At 39.2% G+C, this 20634-nt stretch overlaps 1 protein-coding gene across 2 annotated transcripts; it reads left to right on the top strand.

Moving 5' to 3' along the window:
* The first annotated feature begins 76 nt into the window (after positions 1 to 76).
* Positions 77 to 15327, top strand: LOC146488067 (procollagen galactosyltransferase 1-like). Of its 2 annotated transcripts, XR_014866847.1 has the most exons (14): positions 77 to 357; positions 3031 to 3259; positions 4508 to 4572; positions 5621 to 5699; positions 7221 to 7425; positions 8278 to 8397; positions 9058 to 9140; positions 9448 to 9554; positions 10481 to 10555; positions 10930 to 10987; positions 12165 to 12298; positions 13019 to 13222; positions 13814 to 14594; positions 14671 to 15327. XR_014866847.1 is itself a non-coding variant. In XM_085121011.1 (13 exons), the coding sequence occupies exons 1-13, from the start codon at positions 128 to 130 to the stop codon at positions 14001 to 14003; spliced, it is 1779 nt and encodes a 592-aa protein (XP_084977137.1). In that variant the 5' UTR covers positions 77 to 127; the 3' UTR covers positions 14004 to 15327. The 2 variants fall into 2 exon arrangements, 1 of the variants encoding a protein (XP_084977137.1); XM_085121011.1 differs by having other exon boundaries at positions 13814 to 15327.
* Positions 15328 to 20634: the final 5307 nt, after the last annotated feature.

The raw sequence follows: 20634 nt of genomic DNA, 5'->3' as shown, positions 1-20634 counted from the left end.
TGTCGCAATGAAGATTGTGACATTTCTTGCGTGACATTTCGTACTTTATTTCCGGTCGAAGTTTTTTTGCAAAGCACGATGGTCTCTGAGACAACTGACAGCCAGAAAGCCTTGAAATCGATCAGTAATGGCTGTTTGTGGCTATTTATTCTTTATTACACTTTTCTTTACAGGTCTACGGACGTTTTCAGCGGAATCTAAGGTCTCTGATGTAGTTTATAATCTTTCACAAGAGTCTGCTGTCAAAGAACCTAGCGTGTTTCTCGCAATCATAGCTCGCAACGCAGCTCATTTACTTCCGAACTGGCTCGGATACATTGAAAATTTGGATTATCCCAAAAATCGAATATCTGTCTGGTAAGTGTGCCTCATTCACATTGGTTCTTTGACTTAATGTATGCATTTGAGTTCGTGATTGCACTAAGCTTAGAAACCCTTATTTATTAATAAACAAGGATTTGCATTAATATTTAAACATTGGTCGCCCACAATCACAACAAAAGCACGTTGTAGACGGCATGTGGACTGCTCTTTAATATCGTCTGATTCCCTTCTGTCGTATAACTACCGTTTTATTTTGGCTCAAGGTTCTAGCATGCAACGTAATCGAAACGGGAAAAACTCTACGTTGTATTTGAATCAGCTGGGCATGATAATTTTATAAAGCTTATCTGACATGTGAAAATTCACGCTACAAACTCTTTGCCAACGTGTCATTACATTCCTAAAATGTTTCTTCTTTGTGAGGACTTTTTCGCAATTCGCAAATGAAGAAAAAATATTTTATTCTTAAGAGCCTTGGTTACATTCTATTCAAACTTTTTATGGGGACATGATCGTTTCAAAGCCCTTTTATGTTCAAAATATGTCATGCATGAAGTGATACAAATTTTAAGAAACACAAAATATCAAACAAAACACGACTTATAGTAAGCATAATTTTTTCAAGATCGGCAAATATCAAACATTGTCTGGTGACCAAACATGTTGATGTTGGACCAAGTGGCCAAATGTTATCAAACACCATTCACAATGTTTGATAAAAGAGCGATTGAACCCTAGAGGCAAAAAAATATATATATATGGGCCAATATTATTACCTATGCAGTTGTTATTACCTCACTTATGATGAATGGCACTGTATTTCTTTGCATTTTCATGGTGGCAAATGTGTGACCCTGAGGTTTTTGCACATGAAATCATATGAATGACTTGTGTCACAACATACAACACAACATTCTCGCAGTTATCTATGCCACCAGACTGTTGCAAAAAAACCCCTGAAAAAATCAGGCTTGAATCGGATTTGAATCTATGACCTCTGCGATACCAGTACAGTGTTTTACCAACTGCGAGAATCTTTTCTCCTCTATTATCTTTCATCCACAGTGCATATATACGTTTGATATATATAATTTCAGACTCATGACAATTTTATATAGATTCTGAGGCCTATTGAACCTGAGATAATCCCTTATCAGGTACTAGCTGTAGGGCTGTCAACTCTCCCGGATAATCCGGGAGACTCCAGATTTTTAACCGTATCTCCTGGTCTCCAGATTTGTATCTGTAATCTCCCTATTTTGAACCGTATCTCCTGGTCTCCAGATTTATGTCTGTAATCTCCCTATTTTGAACCGTATCTCCTGGTCTCCAGATTTATGTCTGTAATCTCCCTACTTTGAACCGTACAGTGTATCTCCCGATTTATGTCTGTAATCTCCTGGATAATTGCCAAAGTTTGCTATTTGTCGTAGACTTGACTTTCCTAGAATAAAATCTGTAATGTACGTGTAGCGTTGTTCCAGCTACTGTTTTATAGACTTAAAAGACTATCCCCCCCCCCCCCCTACTGAAGCTTTGAATTTAGCTTTGATGGCACCCCCCTGTAAGGCGCTTTGTTGTTGCTGGCTGGAAAGTCATATAATTTCTCCATATTTAAAGACGTAGGAGGTTGACAGCCCTGTAGCTGACCAGTGACCCTACGTCATAAGCACTGCAGTATGATTGACATTGACGTCACAGGAAAGACTTACACCTGTGTTTGTTTGCAAGATCTTGTGAAAATACTGAATCAGGCAAAATGTACTATCTATGGATACTTGTAACTGAATGAGAAAATGCAGCACACATGCATGCTGTCTGAATGAACAACACATCACCTATCAAACATGAGAATAAAAGAAATTTTTTTCAGTGCTGTTATAACAATAAAATAATTATTTGATAGAGTTCACATTTTTATAAAACACATTAAAACACAATCAGGCGGCTCCAAACAAGGTGGCCAAATGGAGTGATGTTTGGTCACTAGGCATCTCCTTTTTGGACAGGCATTCATTGTAAAAACTTTCCAGTTGTTTTATATTCAGAATTGACTGTCTGTAACCTTTTGTTTGCCTTGTTGTGGAAGTAATATATCAAACACGAGAAAGCATGTTTCATCACATATCCAAATACTGAGAAGTAGGTTGAAAAAATGAGGCGCAGCCAAGTTTTTTTAAATGACTTCAAGGTGTTTGGATATTTGATGAAACACACTTTCGAGAATTTGATATGGCTTCTCAAATGATCATTAACTCTTGGAGAAATTCAAGGCTAAAATTGGCAAATTATTATGGTAAATAGGGACACATATCCAAACCACGATCACAGAAGTGATTTTCTTTGTTTTCTCTTGATGAATAATTTTTTATTATTAATGAGTTTAAGAAAGGAATTAAGCTAAGGCCAGCCACTGGGCAAATTGACCGTCTGTAAACGCAACTTTGCCTGGTTGCCTTCAACACTTCAACCGACTTTTCCAAAAACCAATGTACCCAAGTCAACTCTCTTGCCTGAGTAAACTAATCTATCGCCTGCCTGTTCAAAATCTTAATGGAACCCCTGCAAAATGACTTTAATGTTAATAAAAACACTATATTAATTAGCAGTAAAGTTATGTAATTCTATAATAGCTAAGAAACAGTTTGTTTTCAAGACTGTTCACACTAACAACTTAGGGAAGTGTTTTGTTTTCTTTATTCGCAGGATCAGGTCAGATCATAATGAAGACAACACATCAAAGGTTCTTCAAGAATGGAGTCAAAACGTGAAAAGTTTGTATCACCGCGTCTTAATAAATGTGTCTAAAACCCCCAGCCATTATGAGGATACTTCTGGTCCAGGGGAGTGGTCAGAGAGCAGATATCGGCAGATGATGTACCTGCGCCAAAGGGCTCTGGAGAGCGCAAGGAAACAGTGGGCAGATTATCTATTTGTAGGTTTATGCAAATTAAGTGTTGTTTTTAAAGTGTACAGTACCATATGACAGAAGTTTTTTTATTTGCTTGAACAAATCTTCATGTTGTTCTTGTGTGAAAATCGAAAAAAAAAAATCCTCATCAATTTTTCTTCATGCATTTGAGGCATATAGAAGTGTCAAATTTAACTTCTAGTAATGGGTCCAGTACCACACAAGACAGGAGACTGGGGACAGTAGGGTTGTGGCGTCAATGCAGGAGCACTTAAGTCTCACAATTTCTCTATTCCTTAGTTGTCTTTCATGTGCAGAGGAAGAAAACTGTGTGGACGAAAATATGAATGGGATTGTTGAATACTCAGAATGAAACAACTGACAAATAGAGAAACCGTGTTCTTGTATTGACGTCAATTTTTTTTTTTGATTTTCATACGAGAACAACTTGAAGATTTGTTAAGTAAGAAAGAAAATTCTGTGATACACACCCGTTGCCAGAAATGACCATGTTTATTTTCAAGTATAAACTACTGTTACAGTTGATTAACTGTTCCCCATATGTTGCACCATTATTGGAATTTCGTACAACGTAACAGCCAACACAACAACAGTGATCTACCCCTGAAACTGTTGTAACAACTCTCTCTGTATCAATGATGTCAAAGTTGAACATACTACAGTATGTATTGTACTCCATCTTCCATGGAGTTTTGCTTTTGTTGGCAGAGTGTTAACATCTGAGATTTCAGTTGGGATGGGATGGGAACTAGCCCGCGCTGCAGACAGAATCAACTGCCATATACTATACTGTCTGTGAATTAGGATCTGAGTACCGTCTGTGATTGGTCTTTGCACAAGGTTATTGTTTGATTGGTCTGGTTATAGCCAATTTGATTCAAGGGGATTTGGAAAGTGACTCTGGGTGCTAATTTGCAGATGGTATTTACCAGCGGTTGATTCTGTCTGCGGCACAGGCTAGGTGGAAACAGGCTAATACTGTATTCCTTTGATAACTTTATAGTCAAATACTTAACTGACAGTAAAACATACAGTACAAACAACTACATATATGTATATGTACCGGTAAGTTCAAATTCATTTGGGAGAATTTAGAATTGGATGTATTTTACCTTAGTAAGGTACACGCACATGTACTTTAAGTCTACACAAACTTTCTAAACCACTTCACACATGTTGTTACAAGTGCAATTGTCAGTTGTTTTACTTAAAGTAATTAAGCTAATTTAATGTGCTTCCTGTTTTTTTCAGTTTGTGGATTGTGACAACTTCCTAGTAAATCCAAAAACACTCAGACTTTTAATGGAAGAGAAAAAGTAAGTACTTGATCAGTGCCAGTTTATGATCTACAAGCCGGTGTAGAACATAGACAACTGTCATTGATTTCTTTCTTACAATAACATAGAATATAAGTTTGTATGAACAGAACTCGCTATATTTTCTGTTGCAGAGAAAGTGTGTGCATTACATCTGACATCATTTTTATTGTCTGTAATCTTATAGACAATTATAGCTATGAACCAATCATTGCGTTGGAATTTTGACAGTTATTGTAAAATTGTGTATCCATGTTATGAAATGTATCAACACTGTGTTACAGTCGAACCTGTATTAAGCGGCACTGGGACTATTAAGCGGTCAGTTATCAAAGTCCCAAAAATTACTTCCCTTATTTGCTGCAATCCTGACCTGTATTAAACGGTCTTCCTCTATTAAGCGGTCGCGGCCACCCTATACTAAGTCCCAGTGAGCTGTTTCTATTGTCTTGACCTGTTTTAAACGGTCACCTTGCAAAAGGAAACCACTTAAATATGGTAACAAAATAATGGCATTCCAGGCAATTGAGCTTCTAATGAGCTGCACAATTGTGGCGTTAATGTTTTGCTAGTCTGTTTCAATACCATGCTTTCCTTTGTCATACCATTTTATTGCCGAACTTTCTTAACCAAGTAAGTGATGTATTCTGTGCAACCTGTATTAAGCGGTCACTTAGCCATTCCCCGAGGGTGACCGCTTAATACAGGTTCGACTGTATATTAATATTTTTGCAACAGCATGGAATCATTTACCTTAGGCTGGCCGGTTCAAAGATACACCAGACAGGTCTCAAATAAATGCTTTTGATGCCAGGCTTTGGCAACCTAGCAATTTTATTTAGGGTCAGGTGTTCAATAAAGAATAATATATGGTATTCCATCCTGTTTGGATTTTATAGATTAGACCCCGGTTGTTCAAAGAGTGGATAACTCTATCCAGTGGATAACTCGCTATCCAGCAGATAAAATGTACATAGCAAGTTATCCTCTGGTTAAAGTTATCCACTCTTTCAACATCTGAGGCTTGAATATTTTATCTTATTCTAAGGACTGTCATTGCTCCGTTGATTGAAGTGTTTGGTGGGAAGGCTGCATACTCTAATTTCTGGGGAGGAATGGATGAAGAGGCAAGTGTTGTAGAAAAGGCTGGTCCCAGTTGTTCAAAGGGCGGATAATTTTATCTACTGGATAGTTTGCTATCTGGCAGATAAAATTTGTGCAAGATTTTCTTGATGGTCCTATAATTTGTGAATAGAGTAGAAGCATATACATGTCAAATTTAAGAATGGGATTGTGTGGAAACTTGCCAAAAGCATCGGTTGGAGTACATTTCCCAGGTGGAAGTAATACTCCGCTGGATCGCGACTTATTTAGTGGATAAAGTTATTTGCTCTTTGAACAACTGAGGCCAGGTGCATAACATACTTACATGTAAACTGGTCATACCCACCCCATGGAAGTTCATAATTTAGAAATTCCTTTGGGGGGGGGGGGGGGGGGGTCTTAAAAGTCAACATTTTAGAAGCAAAGTATGAAGCTAAACTGGAATTCCCGGGGGGGATGGGGGGTACAAAACAAAAAACCTTCCATGGGGGAGTATGGATATTTTCTGGAACTGCACATAATTATTATGTTTATGTAAAAGCGAGTCAGTCATTTGAGAAAACTGTCAGCAGAAACAGAAAAATCTTTGGAATAAGACAGTATTAGTAACATCCTTGAGAAATCATCTGTTTTTTGAGTAAGGAAATGTTTTAAATCTTTTTAAAGGGGTGATGTGGGTCTTTAGCGGGGCTAGTTCAGGTCACTGTACAAATCATTTGAAAGTCAATTTAAATTAACTTTATACATTTGTAAATTTAGCAATTTGAGAAAAGCCGACAACTTTCCATGCGACTTTCGGTCATAAGGTCGGAGAGGCATCAGTTCAATGCTGGCTGGCCATGGGTTACTTCATTGCTGTGTTGTTTCCTTAGACAAGAAACTTTTGATTTGCTCCACATTGTGTCTCTTCACCCAGGGCCGGGTTGTTCGAAAGCCGATTAACGCTAATCCACGATTATAACTTAATCGAGGCTTTCATCTCGCTCGTTTAAAATGGTTTAAAAGGCTAATTTCAAGCTTAATGATAAGAATATTCTAAGGCAAAACTGAGGGACAAAAATCTTATGGGAGAATCTTTATTGATTAGGTATTAAACTCGGATCAAAGTTCACGTTAATCCAGGATTAGCTTAATCGGGCTTCGAACAACTGGGCCCAGGTGTATAAATGGATACTGGAGACATACGGCTGGTAGGTGGTAACCCTGTGATGGACTAGCATCCCATCCAGGGAGGAGTAGCAATACTCCTAGTGGCTTCATGAGCACAGAAACTGGGTAAAGCTCTGGTTGTGTAGGCCACTTATTAGGCTCATGGTATGACTTAAGTTACCTTACATTTTTTAGTCCAATCTTAGAATAGATCTAATTGGATGTCAACTTTACCAGGTCATATTAGAATGGCAAGCAGGTGGCATTTTGTTTTACGTAGCATTGGGGATCTTTCTACTGTTTTAACAAGAAAAGTGTTCTCTTCATTCTTGCATTTTAGTACATGTAAACAAAACATAATTATTTGTTTTCTTTATTTGTTTGTAAATCTGTAGGGATACTATGCAAGATCTGACAACTATTTTCCCATGCTTCAGAGAGAGCTCAAAGGTTGTTTTGAGGTGCCCATGATCCACTCCACTATTCTTATTGACTTACGGAAGACAATTAGCGATAAGTTGAGGTATAATCCACCTCTGGCAAATTATGCAGGAGAAGAGGATGACATCCTTGTGTTTGCACATTCAGCAAGGATGGCTGGTAAGCTAAGGGAGCTCCTGGCCCTGAAAGAATTTATAAAATTAATTTGATGGTTGTTAGCACTTTCCAAAAGCAGAAACTCTCTGAAAGTAATGGAGGCTGGGTGGATATCATTACTTTTGAAGTATATGTATTCTCTATCATTGATAGTGGAGTTTCCCTGAGAAATATTGATAAACTGGAGAAAAAAGGAAATTTGTTTCGATTATACCTTTCAATACTGTTCACCTTATCATTGTGCTCAGAACATTTTACTACCTTCAACAATGACATCACAATACAAATCATGGAAGATGATGTCACAATATTAATATCAGTATTGATTTCAAAAATACCAAATGTTGGTAAATGTCATACTTGTACATGTATTTGTATCAATTTGGAAAAAAAAACATTGTGTAGTCACGTCCCTCTCCCTTCCCCCCCTGCCTCCCCTCCCAACAGAAGGGATTGTTTGATTGTTTAGTAAGATTAGTAAGACTTCCTACATGTACTCCTCTGGAAAATCATACTTTCCTTAGCTTTGTTTGGCCTTTGAGAGAGTCCCACCCCACTCTGTGGAATCTCCAATCCCTTCCATTTTTGTTTGTTTTTGTTGTTGTTGCTGGTTTTTTTTTTTTTTTTTTTTTTTTTTTTTGGGGGGGGGGGTGGGGGGTGGAGGAGGGTTGGCTATTTTTTGGTGCTCCACATTTGCTTTTGTCACTTATCAATTTGATAAGGTTAGATACTCATTGAACAATTAGGGCCTGGGTTATGATCCACCAACCTTTAGGCCAAACATTCAAGCTTGGCTGTTCAAAGAGTGGGTACTGTTGTCCTCCCAAACTGTAAATACAAATTTTCTGATTGTAGGCATAAAGTTAAATTTACTTAACAAGGAAGTGTATGGCTACATGGTGAATCCATCAGATGCCAATCAAACCTTGGAAGATATGAAGATTTCTTTTACTCATGTGAAGCTTGAGTGGTTTGGTAAGTTTTCATCAAATAATAATAATGATAACAGAGGTTTATTCGCAACACATCCACCATGTGGCTCTTCAACTTCTCAAAATCAAAGTTTTATGTTGCAAAAGACTAAAATTAAATGATTACAGTAATGGAAAAAAATAAAGTACCGGTTATTTTTAACTGAGCAAAAATCAATCATAAAAAGTGCTTATTACAATTACACAAATTTACATATTTACACTCCACATAATTTTGCTTTCTGAAAATTATAAAAAAAACACCCTCGTTGCCTTAACAAATGGAACGTTGCAGGCAGGGAATTGAATGATTGCGCAGCCATACATGTATCTTTAAAAGTGTGTGATTCCTTAGGAATGTATAAGGTAGGGGCCTAAGATAAACTTTGATTGTTAGTACATGAAGAATGAAATCGAAAGATGCAATGCTTCGGTCAGCCCAGTGTCAAGTCAAACTAGAGGCTAGAGGTCAATTAAATCAAGAAAAGCAAAGCTGTTGGGCCTTATTTGCAGAAAAATCCTTACTTACTCTGCATATTTACCTATACCTACCTACCTACTTGCTTACTTACTTGCATGCTAACCTCGGCTAACCCACCTACGTACCTACCCATTCACTTATTTTAGAGTAATATTTTATTGTGTTCTTTTTATTACATAATAGTTGATAATCCAGAAGAACTGATGCCCGTTAGTTCACATGTTTCTGTCAAATATATTACTCCTGGAAAACTGGGCTTTGATGAGGTACAGTTTACATATTTTACATATTTTATGATGACTGTCAAAATTCCTGCATGCGGATTGGCTCATACCTATTGTCTATAAGATAAGAGACATAAAAAATGTTGTCAATGGAAAATAAAGCCAATTCCACTCGTACTTTTGCCATGTTATTGAACAAAACAAGAAATGAATCCACTTGTGTGTGGCTCGTAGTTCCAGTTTGAGTTTTGAACATTATGACATCATTTTATGGTCTATAAGAGTATAGACCGTAGAAAACTCCAGGCAATTGATTTTGTTAAGTAGATAATGAATTATTTTCTATCAGATCTATCTCATCAACCTTAAAAGGAGGCCTTTGCGTCGAAAAAGGATGCTTGCATCCCTCAAAGAGCTGGGAATAAGTGTCAAGCTGTTGGATGCAGTTGATGGCAAGTGAGTTTGTTACTTGGCATGTGTCACACATTCTCTGGACTGTTGCCCTACAGATTCTATTTTAATCCTTTGTCAGTCAAGTCAGTGGGGGGATGGGAGAGAGGAAGAGGAAAAGGAACTAACCCACCCCTCCCATACCACACAATCCCAGAACTTTGTTGTCCCTTTTCTGGCAGCACCTTCATCTTTGCACTTTTTTTGTATTTTAACAATTATTCACTGAAGACTAAGTAAATATATACCTGTATTTACTGAGACATAGGTGAATAATTGTTTTATGGTAGTTTTCAAAGGTAAATGTTAAAAAGTACAGAAAAGTAAGTTACTGTAGTCATGAAAACCACACTTAGTATAGTAATCAGGTACTCACCCCGGACATGCTCCAATGTACAGTGTAGACCAACTACAACTAATTTGTCAATAAATGCAAATGCGAAATTATGTAAGAAGATTGTTCTTATGTTGTGTGATTGTTGCTTCGTGTATTGCGGCTTTGTGTTGTTGATCAAAAGTAAAGTAGTGTCCGTTACTCGATCTGACCTTTCTCCACAAGGTACTAGTGACTCACAAACCACTGCCTTGCAATATTGCAAAAATCTTATCAGTAATTTAGTTAAGTTCTCAATGTTCTAAATGTAATCTTCCGTTTATAATAATTATGGAAAACTAACAGACAAAAACTGCCCGCCATGTTACTTACCAGCAAAATAATTGTGGTTTCTCTCAGAAACTGCACCTGGGATTCTACAATCACCAACAGTCGGTGAATTGCATTTGTTTGGCACTATACTCAACGGACAGACTGACTATCGAACCAACCCAGTGAATGGCTGAAAGGGTCTCTGTTTAACAGTACTAGTAACGTAAGTACAGACTGTATAGTTATTTCTCGCAGAAGTTATGATAACATTTGTTACTTTTGCCAGATCATTAACAGACCAGCAAGTGAAGGAGATGGGAATAAAGATGTTACCGGGTTACAGTGATCCCTATGGGAAGAGGTAAGTAATTAAACCTCAAGCGTTGTTTATAAACTGTCATCAGTATGCAGTGAACCTTTACTTGCAAAGATTGCTTGCTACAATGTAAGGCGTAGTGTAATGATGTCCATAAAGTTCTCTGAAAGCAGCGACCCCCAAAAGTAGAGGTGAAATTTATTTTCGAGGAACAACCAGAACAACAGAAGGCAGTAGTTTCCACAAAAACAATTATTGGTCTGCGTGTGCGTTATAAATCGTGGTACATTTATTTGGAATTTAACTGAATCTCAAACCTAACAATGAAGAGTAGATTTACGGGCATTATGTTTTCTGATTTTTCCATGTTTTTTTTTTTATTATTATTTTTTAATTTTTATTTTTATTTTTTATCTAAGGCCTCTTACCATGGGAGAAATCGGCTGCTTCTTGAGTCATTACCTTATTTGGGAGGAGGTGAGATGTTTAACCAAGAGAAAATAAGGGGACAGAGAGGGACTATCTATCTATAGAGGGAAACTAGCGAAGTTGGCTGGGATATGTGAATTTCACTTGATTTATTTTTAGACATCGTCTAAACGGAAGTCGGTTTCCCGAGACGTCCGCAATCTGTCTGTGACGTCACGGGAAGTCATCAGAGCATGCCAACGTCCCATTGTGTAATGTTGGCTTTTGGATATTCAGTATGGCTTTCGTAAGTAGCATTTACAGATGTCTAGATACGTTTGCGGACATCTCGGGGAACAGGCTTCTGTCTTCACGACGTCTAAAAATAACTTGCGTGAAATTCACGTATCCTAAGGGCTATACTGGGGGCTTGCCTCTCTGTCCCCTTATTTTCTCTTGATTTAACTCAGTTACAGTGGATCACTTGCTCAATGCAACATCTACATACCTCCCATGCTTTGCTCTGTTCACCACCAATACCTCTGACTCCGAATATTATTTAATAATCATAATCTCTAAGTCTTATCTTAACGGTTTTGTGTTTGATTACTCCATTGAACTGGCCTCATGAAGGATACGCTCTTGAACTCAGATAATTTGTTCTCTTAGATTCCCCCCCCCCCCTCCCTTGCCGTCAACTCCCTTTCCTATGGCCTATTTTTTCCCTTTTCTCTTCTTCACCACACTTTCCCTTCTTCCTCTTTCCTTCACCTTCGTTTCACTATGATGCACCAATTTTCCCAGATACCCACCCCGAATGAGAGTTTAAACCACAGAAATGTAAGCGAAAACGGGCGGTAGAGGCTTCGTTTTGTGTACAGTTATTACAAAATTCATGTTTAATATATAATGAGCGACAAATTAGTCCTTAATTTTGGCGCGAAATTTCAGGGTTTATTTATAATTGCTATGGGAACGTTTCTCGGTACAATAAACAAGTCAAAAACGCGCGATTGCGAGTGTAATTTGCCATCCATAGTATTAAAAGGTAATCAAATGGTATACTCGTGAAATTAAGAAATTAGCATTTTGACAAAACTCGCGTGAAATTATTTCCTAATTTCACTCCGTCACCTTTCGATTATCCATACCAACAAAAGTAACCTCTGATTGATGTGAGTGATGGGTATGTACCAGTTAACACGCGTTCGTTTCTAATCTTGTTATTCTAATCTATTACTCTCAGATGATAAACAACGGCATGTCTCAAGTATTGGTACTAGAAGATGACGTGCGTTTTGAACCAAATTTTCGCAATCAGCTCCAAGGATTATTGAAAGAAGCAACAGCACTTTCCAGTAGACACCGCTGGGAGCTTATGTGAGTGAACGCATATTTTGTGCTTGTTTTTAACGTGCCATCTCAATAGAGGTGTTGGAGGGTGTTGCTGTAAATGTGCTTCAAACATTTTTCCTGATAACTCACATCAAGCCGCACACCTTTTTAAATCTTTTTTTAGTCATAATCATAAATAAGGAAGTGCGTTCGATGATCCCCATCCCTGGCTCTCTCTCCTTTGCCAAGTTGGTGATGATGTCATCCGCCCCTGCTAAACCTGCGGGGGATGCCAGAAACGTGTCCCAAGATCCATTCATTCAATCAACGTTGTCCCATACAATCTCGACTCCAATCTGTCTCAGGAGTGCGTTCTCACTACATCGTACGCAAGAACATCGTTTAGAGATGGGAGATCAACAAATTGCTGATAATCACGCTTGACAGGGAGTCGAAATCCGCGTTCAATCTTACAGGAATAGATCAGTCTTTAGGCTTGTTAAATCGCTGTAAAATCTACCTGTATCAAGAAGCAGTGGTCAACGTCTGTACAGTCCCGAATCATTATTGGTATAACTTGAGGCATGCTCATCGATGAAAGAAATAGGAAATTCTGTTTACGTTAAGATAAAACTAAACACCGTCATAGCTGGCGAAAACATCAGGGTCTATGCACAACATTGTAAGATTGTTTGATAACAACTGATTTGACATCTTTGACGTACATATACAGCTGTAGCAATCTGTTCCTCTTTTGTTCCACAGATATATAGGGCGAAAGCGATTTCACAGTAAAGTCATGGAGATGGTACCGGGAGCACAGGTTTTGGCCTGGGCCGACTACACCTATTGGACGCTGGGATATGCGTTAAGTTTAAGTGGTGCACGCAAGCTTTTGTCTGCGAAACCGCTGGAGAAAATGGTCGCAGTGGATGAGTTTCTTCCGATCATGTTTAACAAACACGTAAAGTAAGTTTGATGATATGATCTGCTTTTCCCGCATAGTCATAAACCGTGCAAAAAAGCCTTTGTTTGGGTGCGCTTTGCTTAGTCCTGTTCATGACCCCTTCCCCCACAAAAAGGGTTAGAACCAAACAGAAATCACTCCATTGGTTGGACTATTTCTCTACGGAGGTAACAGAAGCATTTGATTCTCTTCAGAATGTTTAGAATACGCTTGAGAGGGTGAGAAGTGAAGCAAGCTTTAAAATAGGCCAGTCGATATTTAAAAACGGTTCTCATATACTTCTTGTGTGATATGCAAGATGTAAAATGAAAAAAAGGCATTTTAGTGCATGCATAGTAGCTACTCTGGCAAGATATTAAACAAATGAATATAACACTTACTTCATCTTACTAAAATCTGACAAGAAACAAACACCATGTCCGTCACATCAACAACTCCAGCGTCCCTTATCTCTCTGTCACTATTTCACTGCTGTTGTTTTTAGTTCTATTCAACTCTGACTGAAGTAGCCGTGCATAGTACCACAGCTTTCCTATCGATGTCCTCACCATTTGTAGGCTTTTTCTGACTTGTTCTGTTGTTTTTATCTGCAGCTCGGAGTGGAGTAGTCATTTCTATCCCCGAAACCTAGTTGCCATGACAGCAGAGCCATTACTTCTGTATCCCACACATTACGTTGGTGACCAGGGCTATTTCAGTGACACGGAAACAACTGGGCTGATTCCACCGGAACTGCAAGAAAATGAAAAACTTAAAGGAATTAAAGAAAGAGTTGAGCTTTGACGTCCATTGGAGGATTGACGACTGTCGTACGACCACAACCAATTGAAGCTTAAAGTATTTTATTCTCAGAAAGGTTTCTGGTTCAGTATGCTTAGGACTTAGCAGAGAATAGTCGTGAATTTTACAATGTTTTTGAGGCTTTTTTTTTTACCCGCGTGTCCGCTTCTTGATCACATTTTGGTATTTTTTTACTCTATTTTTGGTAAAAACATGTAGTTTGTTGTTTTCAAACACAAAAGCTGAGAAGACTTCTTGTCTAGTCTTCGTATCTGGGGGGATTATTTGGGAGAGGCGAAGTTTGAGTCGCGGACCCGTGAGAGGAATGGGGAGGAGGCGATTTGTGGACAATACGGCCAGCTACGCACGCGACCCCGGCGCCAAAATGTGATACTTCACGCGAGCAATACCGCAAGCTACGCAGGCTAATCCGCATCTAGCGGTAAAATACGATGCGAGTTCCATTGGATAAATTTTATTGGGTCGATAGAAATTTATCAGCTAACTGTTGTAAGCATTTGAAGTGGATAATTTGTGGCCGTTTCGCCCAAATTTGGGCGCCTTCCATTTGTCAGACCTGCCCGTTTCTCTATCGTCCCCCCCCCCCTCCCCCCAGCGCAATTTCAGAATTGTGATTGGGTTAGTGACCTTAGTGGCTGTGGAATATCAGTCATTACCAAATCATTGTGTAATGCCATTCCAGGGATTTGATTGGCTTAGCGGCCATGGTGTATGAGCCATTATACCATGCCCGAGAAATGGTTGTTCTTTCAAAGCCAAATCAGCAAGATCTAGCAATATTTCTTGATTGTTTTCAATAAAACATTTATTCCACTCACGCTTGTTGGATATGAGATGATTATAGCCAACTCGGCGCTACGCGCGTCGTTGGCTATATCTGTCATCTCATATCCAACGCGTGCTTGTGGAATAACAATTAAATAACCGGTCCTACGACTTGGTGCATCCGGTTAGCGAACTGAGCGGTCTGGCCGGCCAGCTCTGGCAAATGGAAAGCTCCTTTAGGATCACACCACAGAATTTATTTTCCTTTGAAGAGATATTTTATAATTTGGAATATTATTACTCTGTCAGCCACAACGCGTTGTTGAGACCAGGAAGTCACATGCACTTTTGTGAGCCATTGTTTCTCACACAACCACAATGCAGTACAATCCGCTGCAAATCGTGATTGCTTTCAATGGCTGGTCAGAGGAAAAAAGACTATTTCATTGGAAATAGTTTTAATAGAGAGAATTAAAATACCAGAATTCAAGTCATATTTTTGTACGTAAAGATAATTTATCAATAAATTTACGTTTTATGACTTCATGCGTCTTTGAATCCTTGACAACCTTTGATTTCTGTCTTTAATTGTAATCCATCTTCCAGCCTCTACTGACATTATTTCTATATAGTATTCACTCTAGGGAATGGCTAAGTGACTTCTAAATACAGGTTGATTAAGCAGACATTCAAAGAACCACTTGGTCCTCATCTACTGGCTCATAATTACTTGTCCACTATTTTAAATATTTATTACAGTGTTCACTGTTTTCAAATCCCCAGGATATTAAAGAGGAAGCAGAAACCGTACCTTAAAGCGGCACTGTCACAGAGATATTACTGTATGTCAAAACTGCTCAAATGTTTGATTAAGCTGAACCTCTTCTCTAACATGAAAATGTTCTTAGAGCACCGGGACGAAAATATGAAAATGGTTTCTCCAAGGAAGAATAAACTATCATCATTTGTTAGCAATTTGCCTAAAATTCACAGGAGGAACTTGACAAAATTGGCCAATTCTTTCAAGTTGCAATCCATTTTCCATCTTAGCCATCCGCAGTCAGAGATTAATGACACTAGTTTCTGTGCACTAATTCGTGGTAGGGTTATTAACAAAACTGGACATTAGTTTTTATGCATACATCCATACAAATAATTTTGGCTACTCAAATGGTCACTAAAAATAGGTGACACTGCCTCTTTAACTTGGCAACGTTGAGCTACAACACAGACTAAACGAATCACACAAGACGCTAACTTCCACCCACTGTGTAAAAAAGATTATCACTGTATATGGGAAACTTAAAATGGCGATATTACAAGGGTCCCAACATCGGTCAGTCCTTACGATTACCTCGGGAGATGTATAATGAATTTGGAAGAAGAAAGAGTTAACCAGTTTCCAAGGTAGTCACACCAAACCACTTATCAAAACAAGCTTTAGGGAGGAACCCTGCGGTTGTCATGTACACACAATCAAGACTTCTCTTTCCTTGAAGCCTTGAAGCCAACAGTTTGCCCTTCTCTGTGAAGCTGTAAATGCACACAGCTGGAACTGGTTCCTCTTCTTGAAGCTCTTCAATTACCGCTTTCAATAACTTCTCTGCGATTGTCACCGAATCTGCAAACAGTGGACCTATCTTGAAGCCCTCCTCTTTGACAAAAGTTGGTCTTGCAACAACATAACCCACCACTGAGCCTTCACCGTCAGTTGCCACATGTGCTTGACTGCCTGGCACACGAAGCCATTTAGACAAGAAAGCGTGACGTGGAAATCCGAATGTGTGGCTATCATAGGCAAACAACGCCTCGTGATCCACTTGGTCAAGGCACTGGACACTCACAGGCGATTGCTCCGATATTTCAGACAAACAGCTGATGGCAGTAGGAACATCAAAGTCGAAGCGGGCCCCATAACAATGACTCTGAAAGCCTTTCTTCTGGTACATTTTTTCGCGGTGTAACACTGAATATAAAGCTAGCGGGGTACGCGTCGGCTTTACTCTTTCTATCGCGGCGTTAAAAATCGTCAGTCCATATCCTTTGCCTCTGTACTCTTTCCTCACGATATACATTCCAATAAATCCAAAGTTATCACCATATTTCGTTATTGCAACGCAGCATATAGGCTTACCGTTCAGTTCACCGACCAGCGTTCCAGATGGATCACACGCCAGAAAACATTCGGCGTCTTTCAAACCCGGCCGCCACTTCTCCTCTGCCATCCATTTTACGACGATGGATTCAAACTCTGCTTCTGTCTCAATAATGCGAATGCTGAACCCTTCCATGAAGCTATAAAGAAGTTATATTTCAAGTGGAGAAGGGATATATGTAAATAACGTATTTGCGTGCTGTTTGAGAAACAATACAAAATGCACCAAGCAATTCATTATTCACACTGGGTGGAATCGGGAATGACTGTCAAGCGTAGTCACGCTAAATTGCGTGCGACAGATATAGGCCTCTGAAATCTGCCCTAATTTCAATGACAAGCGCAGTCATGCTAAATTGCACACGTCTCTAAGTCCCGAAAATGATCCCGTCCCCAAAATAATCACCCCAAACGTGGGCAAAAGTCGTTAAAAGTTCCAAGCACTAGGTCTAAGTTCCCTTCACCGAATGGAACCTGACCCCAAAACGATCCTATCAAACGTGGGCACTGGTCGAAATGACCCAGACCCTAAAATGATCCTATTAAAGGTTAACAAAGCCTGACCTCCTACGCAGACGCTCTTTGGGCTGGTCACGCATTCATTTCTCCCCAATGCTTGACGAACCCAAAGAAGGTCTGCGTACATAGGAGATTGAAATCCTAGCTGTATTTAGGATGTTTGACCAAGTTTAATGGCTTAGCTCTCACGAGTCTCCTGTAGCTCAGTGGTAGAGCACCCGAACTAGTAACCGGAAGGTGTTATGGGTGTGTCACTTTCTAGAATAATACACCATTCTCAATTATGATAATATTTGTTACTTTTGCCAGATATGGTTTTTGAGAGTCTCGATAGGGTATCATTTTTGCACGTGTTGGCATGGTGTTCCCGGTGTGATCCTTAGATAGGGTACCTATGTTGTATCAGCATAACACTGTCACAGCAGTGAAGAAACGTCTGTGAAAGATGTTCCATTGTTATGATGGGATATTGTTAATATATATAATATAAACTAGTAATAATCAGAGATTAGTAAGATGCGTTCGACCATTCGGGAAAAGAAAGTTACATTAGCTGCCAGATATTTTTCACATGTTTATTTAAATCGCAAAAAAATGTTATCAATGTTATAACCCAGTGTTTATAATATAATGGATATTTGGTGTGCTTGCTTGTTGGGTTTGACCTTCTCTTCGCGTTTGGTGTGCTTGCTTGTCGAATTCTGGAGTGTGCTTCCTTGCTGTGTGGACTGTTATCAGGGAAGATGCGTTGTTTACTTTTGAAGTTAGAGTCACTGGCATTTGGAATCTTGCGAAAGCATATCGATATGTTCATTTCCTTCGTTTGTAGCGGGAGTTGAGTTTCACGTTAATAGAGGAAAAGAAGCCAAAAGATTGATAATTATATCATAAATAAACAAATAAATAAATAAATAAATAAATAAATAAATAGCTAAAATATACTAAATGAAAATATATATATATATATAAATATATTTGCTGCGTAAGCAGTACGCTACGCGAGATTATACTTGAATCTTTTGAATGAACTTCGAAAAAAGCATTTCCTTATTTTAAAACGTACAACATTTACGGTAGAATTCGGCAAGAAACCGGGGAAACTTCAACGTGGCCGTTCATATGCCATTGCCTTTGAGCAGACATCGAAAGCCGCCGCGATACATCTTCGGCGTAGCGTTACAAATTTGCATAAATATTATTGAGATCATCTCAAAAGGCAATGTCACGTTTTCTTCATTTTCTATCAACTGATTCAGATTGTAACCGTGTCTTCCACTGATAGATGACTGGATAACTTGTTCCCTAAACCCAGTTTTAACAGTGAAGGAAGCGAAACTAAAATATTGCGACTTTTTCGGCCGCTGTTAATTCACAAGCCGAGAATTGAAACACGCGCAATCGCTTTTAACCTCGCTAAACCAGAACGCTGCACATAATTATGCCTTAATCTTTTGAATCAAACCTTCGAAAACAGCATTTCCTTGATTAAAAAACGCACAATACTTTCGGTTGTAATCGGCAAAGATCCGAGAAAACGCTTGAAGAGCGAACTCTTTCCAGCTCGAGCATACACGTGCGCAAATGCATCGCTCCAACAAAATTAAAAACGCAAACAAACTCTGTCTCGCAGAGTTGGTCCCCGTAAAACGGAACCGCACTGTGGCCGTTTCACTACAAGAAACCAACGTTGCCTGGCAATAACAAAAACTGGGTACCACCGAGTGCTTGCAATCCCTTATAATCGAATGACTCGATAAAGTGTCCGCCATTGCAACTGCACCAATTCGTTTCACTCACACTAGGAATGTTGCTTTTCTCGAAACAAATCATGGCTATTTGCCGAGCTAAAAAACTCGGCAACTTTTTGCTTTAGTGACCACAAATCATGGCCATTTGCCGATCTACATAACTCGGTAAGTAAATTATTTGCCGAGCTACACATCTCCGAAAGTAAATGTAATATATTTTACTGAAACTACGCAACTTGTCTCTTGATTTAGTCAGCGCAAGGCAGCGTTGGTTTCTTGTAGTGAAACGGGTAAACAACACTACGCCGAACTTATCCATGTGTCTTCGCAGTCGTACACACTTCATGAAGGCGTTGATAAATCTAAATTTAACCCGCAAGTCTTCTTTTCTAACTTAAACGACGCAACTTCCCTAAAGGCTGGTTTCCATATGATCGCGGATCGCAGATCGCAGATCGCAGATCGCAATAAGGTCTGCGATCGTCTGCGATCATATGGAAACCAGCCTTTAGATAGAACATGGTTCTATCTTCTGCGATCGTCTGCGATCGCGATCGCAGGATCACAGACGATTGCAGAAGTAGTTTCCATATGATCGCAGACGATCGCAGACCTTATTGCGATCTGCGATCTGCGATCCGCGATCATATGGAAACCAGCCTTAAGGAAGCACAGCCGTCCAGCCAGCACACCAAAAGCGATGCAAGAACGTGAAACTCCACTCCCGCTGAAACGAAGGAACTGAACATCGATAAGCTTTGGCAATACTTTCGCAAGATTCCAAATGCCAGTAACTCTAACTTCAAACGTAAACAACGCACCTTATCTGATAACAGTCCACACAGCAAGGAAGCACAGTCCAGAATTCGACAAGCAAGCACACCAAACGCCATGAAAAGGTCAAACTCGCCCGAACTCGACAAGCAAGCACACCATCAAGCAGGCAAAACGTGAAACTCGACCTGCTAGCAACATAAAAAGATGGCTCTAGCGCGAAAACGAGGGGGCGACTCTTATACGAAAACGAGACTAAAAAGATGGCTCTAGCGCAAGTTCGCACCAGTTTCACGGCCGAAACATGCCCCTGCAAAACTCAAGCAGGGGGCCATTTATGTGTGTCCTTACAGCAATCTCGAAAAATTCTGCAAAGCCGTAAACAGGCACACCAACTCGAAAGACACAGGACGCAAAAACGAAATTAGGCTTGCGTTCTCCTTCGTCGAACGCAATAATGTATTTCTATAGCGCATTTTCCTGACGCTCAAATGCGCTTTACAGGGTCAAACATATTATAATCTATACACTAAGAAATGTACCAAAAAAAAATCTAAGAATCAAAAAATCAAAATTCAATTAAAGGTCTAAAAATATGCTTTTCGAAAAAGATAGGTCTTAAGCTTAGCTTTAAAAATAGAGACAGATGCGC

This window comes from Pavona decussata, unplaced genomic scaffold (genome assembly GCF_977016875.1).
Source record: "Pavona decussata unplaced genomic scaffold, jaPavDecu1.1 SCAFFOLD_11, whole genome shotgun sequence".
In the NCBI taxonomy this organism is placed as follows: Eukaryota; Metazoa; Cnidaria; class Anthozoa; order Scleractinia; family Agariciidae; genus Pavona; species Pavona decussata.
Note: the sequence above shows the minus strand (reverse complement) of the source record. Positions and strands in the feature narration are given on the sequence as shown.

Coding starts and splice junctions, on each gene's coding strand:
- LOC146488067 (XM_085121011.1), top strand. CDS start 128: ATGGCTGTTTGTGGCTATTTATTCTTTATTACACTTTTCTTTACAGGT. Junction 9,555..10,480: donor TTGGATGCAGTTGATGGCAA/GTGAGTTTGTTA, acceptor TACTTTTGCCAG/ATCATTAACAGACCAGCAAG. Junction 12,299..13,018: donor AGACACCGCTGGGAGCTTAT/GTGAGTGAACGC, acceptor TTTGTTCCACAG/ATATATAGGGCGAAAGCGAT.